General features: G+C 36.5%; 1 protein-coding gene across 2 annotated transcripts in view; it reads right to left on the reverse strand.

Moving 5' to 3' along the window:
- LOC122793449 (glutamyl aminopeptidase) overlaps positions 1-8049 on the reverse strand; it is a 792963-nt gene that overhangs the window by 144342 nt on the left and 640572 nt on the right. For both annotated transcript variants that reach the window (XM_044061461.1, XM_044061462.1), the window contains exons 16-17: positions 1334-1407; positions 1144-1245 (exon numbers count right to left, since the gene is read on the reverse strand). In XM_044061461.1, the coding sequence (XP_043917396.1) occupies positions 1144-1245; positions 1334-1407 (176 nt within the window). The remainder of the gene's footprint in view (positions 1-1143; positions 1246-1333; positions 1408-8049) is intronic.

Consider the following 8049-nt stretch of genomic DNA (forward strand, 5'->3'; position numbering starts at 1 on the left):
ATTTACAAGAATGTGTGTGTCTACTAGTATGTTTTTTTCACTGTATCTGAAAGCATCTAAGTAAAATGCATTACTGTGGCTATTATTTAGACATAAATTAATTCATTAGATAACAATTGACTCTGGAGCTATACACAATCAACAAACTGAACAGATGCATGTGTGTGTGTGTGTGTGTGTGTGTGTGTGTGTGTGTGTGTGTGTGTGTGTGTGTGTGTGTGTGTGTGTGTGCATGTGCATATGCTCATGTGTCTTTGTTTGTGTGCGTGTGCTACGCATGAGTAAAAACTGCCTTACAGCTTTTCCTGGTTAGGGGACGCCACAGCGGAACTCCAGTCCACTAATGATTGGCAGTGAATTTTTACAGTGTCGAGTTGCCAATGCAGTGCCCAACTTTCAAAGAAGGCACACCCACACATGCTCGCACCTACCTGCATGTCTTTAAATTCAATTGACCGCAGGGAGGACATGCAGACCCTACACAGAAGGCATTCCAGCCAAGAATTGAACCGGAGAACCTCTTGCAGTGAGGCAACAACACTAACCGCTGTAGCGCCTCGGCCACATGTGTGCTATGAGCAAGTGAAGAAATTCATAAACAATACCACCAGTAATATACATTTAGGTAATTGATATGAGACACGTAATTTGCAAGGCATTTACCACTCTCACTCATGCATACCACTCTCACTCGTGTGCTATGCATGAGTGAGAGTGGTAAATGTCTTGCAAGTTATGTGTCTCATATCAATTACCTAAATGTATATTACTGGTGCTATTGTTTATGTATTTCTTCACTTGCTCAGGATGGGATATCTGACTTGTGTACAGTCATTAAAATGCTTGGTATATACTTTGTGGGTGTATGTGTGTGAGAATCTTAGTGCCTATGCATTTCTATGAGTCTGAGTGTGTGTGTTTCTGTGAATGTGTACGTGCATATGAATTTGTGTGTGTGTGTGTGTGTGTGTGTGTGTGTGTGTGTGTGTGTGTGTGTGTGTGTGTGTGTGTGTGTGTGTGTGTGTGCATGATTGTGCATCTCAATGTCTGTGTATGTATGCATATAAGTGTGAACCATGTGTTTCCTGTAACCAGATTATCTAGTATAACTCTTTAAAATCAAGAGTCTTATAAGTTAAATACCTTTTTCCAGCAAGCCATTCCTTAAATAATCTGGATGCATTAGCAAGGGCATCTTCATCTTCCATTCTGCAAGCAATTCCCAAGACTGTTTCACGAAGTAACCTTTACAATGAGAAACATTTATTCTTAGAGGCCTCACTGGCATATGTTTTCATAGTCTCATTTTTTAATGTCACAGAATATATAGTACCTTTCCAAATGGCTTCCTGTATCCTGCCACTGGAGCTGATCAGAAATAGGTTTAACTTGGGCACGCCAGTATTTCTAAACAGCAACAAAAATTGTACTATATTAAATTTTATTGACTGACAACATTTCCTTAAATCAAGGTTCATTGCCTTTTTATATGAGTTGCCTGAGAAGAAAGGATACAGTCTTCACCAACTTCACAATAATATGAAAGACATGCATTACTGAACAAATTTAAAGAACTGCACCAATAAACTTTTTAGTGTCTTTGCACAAATTAAAATATATACAGAACTTTTAGAGAGATTACAAAGCAGTATACACAGTAACTAAAGTTCGAGGTCATTTGAATGCCTGAATTTAAGCACTTTACAAAATAAATAATGCAAATATATAAAAACAAAACAAGTCAACAATGACAATAAGCAACAGATGAGCTAAAACAATAAAGCAAACAGGTTCAACGAACAGTCCCTGGGCTTGAGAACCAATTACAGAAATAATAAAGGCAGTGATATTTTACCAGCTCATATATGCATGGGGGGGAGGCATAGGCAGGTATAGTTGCCATGGTGGTGGAGATATTGGGGGTATGCATTCCATGCTTTCAGGTACTTAGGACATTGGCATTAACAGCCTAATGTCATTGTACATATGATAATGGGGATAGGAAATGGGTAGGCCATATAAATGAAAAGTACCTGTGATGCTGGACTTGGATTTTTTATCAACTAAGCAGTTAATTCAAGCAAGTACACACACACACACACACACACACACACACACACACACACACACACACACACACACACACACACACACACACACACACACACACACACACACACATGCACACAGAAATAGATATACAATAAACTGTGGGCATTTTAACAGCAAATCTGAAGACGTGGGGAACAATGCAGTTCAGCATGAGTCAGTCTAAATACAGTCAATCTAAATAAAAATAGGTCAGCCCCATTGTGTCTGAGGGATAAACTATGCCCATGATCCAGGCATAATAAATCTATCTGCGTGTTTCACATATAATGTTGTAATAATACATCTACCTCTCTTAGACTGATGTCTAAGAATGGAATACAACCGTCATGATATTTTTGTCCAAAGTTTACATCAAATTGCATACTCTTTTTAGACATTATAAAAACTAGCATTGCTTATTCATTATTTCTCCATAAATGAAAAACACGTCATCAAAAGAACATTATATATGCACAATTATTGTCTTTTATAAGTATTGGCATTATTAAAATGTGTTTATCCGCATCATAAAATTTGCACAACTGGGGTCTCAGTGGTAGCCAATAACTCCACCTTTGGTCAGAAGTAAGCAGTACTTTAATAAACAGTGGTCAGGTTTTGGTTCATAAATGGCACACAAATATTAATAAGACCTCATAAAATAGTGTGATTGCAGGAAGGCCTCTTTAAACACTATAAATGTTTATCATAGGTGGACTGAAGTGTTGAATTTTACACCCAATACTAAAAATTCATCAGATAATTAGTTATACAGGTGTAAAAATTTAACATTTTTATAGGAAACTGAAGACTCCGACATAACTCCTCAGAGTTATGAGGCTCATATCATATTAACTGTAATTGACAACTCAAGTACTGTAACAATCAAAACACAGCTACTCAAGTTATCACAGTTATAAGCTAATGACTCACAATGAGAAATAGATAAAACACATTTTTGCAGTGTGGGGCACAGGCGTTCACCTTCACTTTCCTATTTTATTATTCTCATCCTGAGGTTGCTACATATTGGAGAAACAGCAATGAGTGACAAGAAATAAAAAACTTTATGACTTTTTGCTATGAGGTGGCCAGATTAGCGATCAGAATGAGAAATGCTTTATTGATCTTGACCAAACACATGTTACGTAATTAGATATGACAGTTACTATACTCACTTATGTTATCCCACATATATAAGAGCAACACCTGACATAGGTACACTGTTGACCACACCCAAAGTATTATCACATGAAGTAGTGATATTAAAGGGACAGCCTTTTGTGTTAATTACCACTCACACTAGGATATGGGGTATTGCACATTACGATACTTTAACTAAGGTATAGCATATTGCACAAAGGATAATTGGATTGATGATTAATATTGCACTGAAAAAATAGATAAAAGAGAGATAAAAAGGATGATGAAATAAAGAAAAACATGGGTCAGAGTTTAACATCGCACTACGTAGTCTCCTTCTGTAGTGGGGGTGGTGCTAAGATGGTAGGAGGCATTATAGAGTTTGATGGCTATGGGCAGGAAGGATTTCCTGTGACATTTAGTGGAGCACTTTATGCTCATCAGTCTCCTGCTAAAGGAACTTCTCTGTCCAGCCACCACTCTGTTGAGTGGGTGGTCAATATTTTCCATGATGGACTTTAGTCTCAATAACATTCTTCGCTCAGCCATGGTTTTGACGGTGTCCAGTTGTTCTCCAACTACTGAGCTAGCCTTCCTTACCACATTACTAAGTCTGCCTCAGCTTTCCTTATGCTTCTACCCCAGCATGTCACTGCAAAGAAGATAGCACTGGCCTCTACAGTCTCATAGAACAGCCACAGCATAGCATTGCCAACGCCAAAGGATCTGAGTCCTCGTAGTAAGTGCAGCTTACTCTGACCATTTTTATATGCCACCTCCAGGTTTTTGGACCAGTCCAGCCTACTGTCCAGGTGCACCTCCAAATACTTGTAGTCCTGAACAATCTCCACTGTAACCCCCCTAATTGACAGAGGGGTCACCACTGGAGGATGAGACTGTGATCTCCCTGGATTCACTACCAGCTCCTTCATTTTACTGATGTTCACCTGCAACTGATTAATCTCACACCAGCTCACAAAGCAGTCCACCACCCTCCTGTATTTCACCTCATCTCCATGCCTGATACTTCCTACTATGACAGGGTCATCCAATTTTTGCAGGTGACAGCACTCGGTGTTATACCTGAAGTCTGTGGTATACAGGGTGAAAAGGAAAAGTGATAAAACTGTCCCCTGCAGTCCTTCAGTGTTACATAGCACTTTGTCAGACATGCAATCCTGCAGTCACACATACTGGGGTCTATTGGTCAGATAATCCAGGATCCAAACAAGTCATGCAGATGAACTGTATTTATGATGAAAAAATATAGTACATTCTAAGCAAAAAAGTATAGCTCCTTCATGAAGGAAGCAGAGAAGTATGCAATTAACTGCCATCTTGAACAATTGTCTCTGGTAACTATGACAGAAGCAATGGACACATGAGCAAGTGATTGAAAGCTGAATCTGAAAAGTGGTACACATGTAACCAATATTTTTGTAAACCTAATAGTTTCATAAATTTGACTGTCAAGCTTGTAGCATTCTGGCCTTCAAGAAACTTGATTGCTTTAATTCATGTTGTCGTTAGTATTTATAAGTACATGTGTATGTATATATAAATATATATATATATATATATATATATATATATATTTAGATAGATATGTATAGATATAGATATATATACAGATTATCTCTAGAGATATATATCTATGGTTGTCCTGCTTTTTGTCAACATCTGTTTAATCAACCACATTCTCTCAAAATATGCAGATGATCAACAGGTGAGTGAGATCAACAATCCTCAGGTATGGAAATATTTCCTTACACCGGGGATTATGCGATGTCAGAGTCAGTATATATAATTAGTAAGGGGTGTGGGGGCATAGCCACCATTGCAAAAACAATTTTTTTTCTTATTTGTGTTTTAGGAATACTGCATGTGCAGAGGTTATTTCCCAGCACATATGAAGTAAAGTCAATGTCTGGTTTGTCAACATTTTGCAGTCGATGTTTCCAAGGTCAACGTATGAGCTACTCCACTATATCTACACACACACACACACACACACACATACACACACACACACACACACACACACACACACACAGCTACATATATATACATATATATATATCTATATATATATATATATATATATATATGTATATATATATATATATATATATATATATATATATATATATATATATATATATATATATATATACATATGTATATATATAGATATACATATATACACACACACACATACATATATATATATATATATATATATATCTATATATCTATCTATATATATATATATATATATATATATATATATCTATATATATATATATATATATATATATATATATATATATATATATATATATGTATATACAATTCATCTACATGACTTGTTTGGAGGCTTCCAACTGCACTATTGAATCCAATAATAGGTTAAGTTAGTGAGATGCAAAGTGATGCAATGATCTGTCTCGACTGACTAGACTTTTTAATTTACTTATTTATGTAAATCACAAAGAAGTTGGAGTACAGCAGAAGTAAGAACAAAACTCCAAATTTAATTCCAAGAATGTGCACTTATAACATACGGATGAGCGCTTTCACCATTACAGCTTCTTCAGATCCTTGTATAAAAGTCACAGTAAACCTCCCCTTATATAAGCAGCTCAATTAATCAATTAAAAAATTAATCAATTAAAAACAATTAAAAGCAATGCTGGAGAATTTAAAGAACTCTCCCATATTTAAACATGTTGGTGTAAAATAAGACAAGAATATGTAAAACATACATAATGACCTAAAAACATGTAAATAAACATTCTGTTAAGTTAATATTGATAGAATATATACAAATAGATAATAATTCATTTTATGTTCCTGCATTGTCTCAACTTAGGTTTTATAGAAGCTCTATCATTCAATCCATGCCCCCTATCAGCTTTCAAACGAATGATCCAGTCAGTCTCCTTAGATTCAGTAAGATTCATAGTATTACCACCCCTCTTGTTCACAGCAATTATCTCTAGGACCCGGAACAAAAAAGTATGATTATTGTCATTGATGGTAATATGTTTTGCTAAGGCATTGTGTAAGGTGCCCTTTCTCATGTGGTAAATATGCTCTCTCATTCTATCCCTTAACGGCCGGTTAGTTTTACCAACATAGAAACTCGGGCATGCCTGACAAGTAGCTAGGTACACCACATTAGGTGTCATACAATCTGCATCTGCCTTGATAGAGAAAATGGTGTGTAAATCCGGGTGTATAAACACCTCACTACTATCAATAAATGAACAAAAGTTGCAGTGACCACAGGGTTTAGTGTGACCAATGTTCTTCATATTCCTATCATGTGTGGGGTGACAAAGCAATCGCTTTAGGTTGCTCTTATTCCGAAATAGGAAACTTGGTGTCTCCCCCACAATACTTTCAAGTCATCATCAACCAGGAGAATATCCCAATGTTTGCTAATAATTTCCTTTAACTGATGTTGATCAGAAGTATACAGAGTAGAAAATTTAATAGATCTATTTAACATATGATCTCCAACGGTTTGATCTTGGACCCTGGGTCCAAAGTATGGTGCACCTGAAGTGGTGCGTGACATGTATGCTTCCTCCATGTATGGTATAATCTCATTGTCCTTGTATCCCCGGGTCAGTAATCTATTTCTCAGATTGTCTAATTCTGAGATAAACCCCTGTTCAGTGGGGTTCAATCTTGAGGCTCTAATGGCCTGTCCTTTCATTATATTCTTAAAAACAAATTGTGGGTGCATACTGGACCTTAATAACAAGGAATTGCAGTAACATGCCTTGCGGTAGACCCCCGTGTTTATCATATCATCTGTTAATCTCTCAATATATAAGTCTAAAAAATCAATTCTATGTGTAGAATGATTCATGGTAAAAGTAAGGAATGTAGTTAAGTCATTCATAATGGATAACATTGATTCCAGCTGTTCTGATGTTCCATTCCAAAGAACAAAGAGGTCATCGACAAACCTTCTATAGAACACCACATGTTCACAGAAAAGTGCATTCTTAAATAAAACATGTTCCTCCCAATGTGCAAGGAACATGTTGGCATAGCTATTTGCACATGGAGTGCCCATAGCTACGCCATCATGCTGTTTGTAGATCTGGTCTTGGAACATGAATAAGTTGTTCTCTAAGACCAGCTCTAGAAAATGAACTATAAGGTCTATCAATACTGCAGTGTAAGTACTGTGTGCTTTCAGATAATTCAACACATAATCAAGTCCTATATCATTAGGTATTACAGTAAATAGAGATTGAATATCAAAAGTCACAAAAGTACAACTAGAGATTCTATCATGGTGTCCAATACATTCATACAGATCAATCAAAAATTGCTTGGAATCCTTCAAGACTGTAACATTGTCATTCAATACACATCTCAGATGTTTCTCCACAAAAACTGAAAGATGTTCAGTTACCCAACCACGGCCAGAAACTATGGGTCTCATGGGTGGGTTCTTCATATTTTTGTGTACCTTGGGGAGACCTTGTATAATTGGTATAGAGGGTGTATAAATCATAAGGTTTCCATATAGCTCCTTATTTATTAAATTACTTCTAAGAATGTCATAAAGCGTGTCATGAATATATCTGACAACAGAGTGAACCTGTTCCATAGAAGTAGGTTCATAGAACCTGTCCTGTAACATGGAGGACATAGCCTCCGTATAAAATGACATATCCAGGACTACAACTTTCCCACCTTTATCAGCTGGTCTGATTATAATGGTAGGATCATTCTGCAATTTCCTCAAACACTGACATTCCCGAAAGCTCAAATTGTCCCGCCTCTTCTGTT

Source organism: Protopterus annectens, chromosome 2.part0 (genome assembly GCF_019279795.1).
Source record: "Protopterus annectens isolate FY-2018-M chromosome 2.part0, PAN1.0, whole genome shotgun sequence".
Lineage (NCBI taxonomy): Eukaryota > Metazoa > Chordata > Ceratodontiformes > Protopteridae > Protopterus > Protopterus annectens.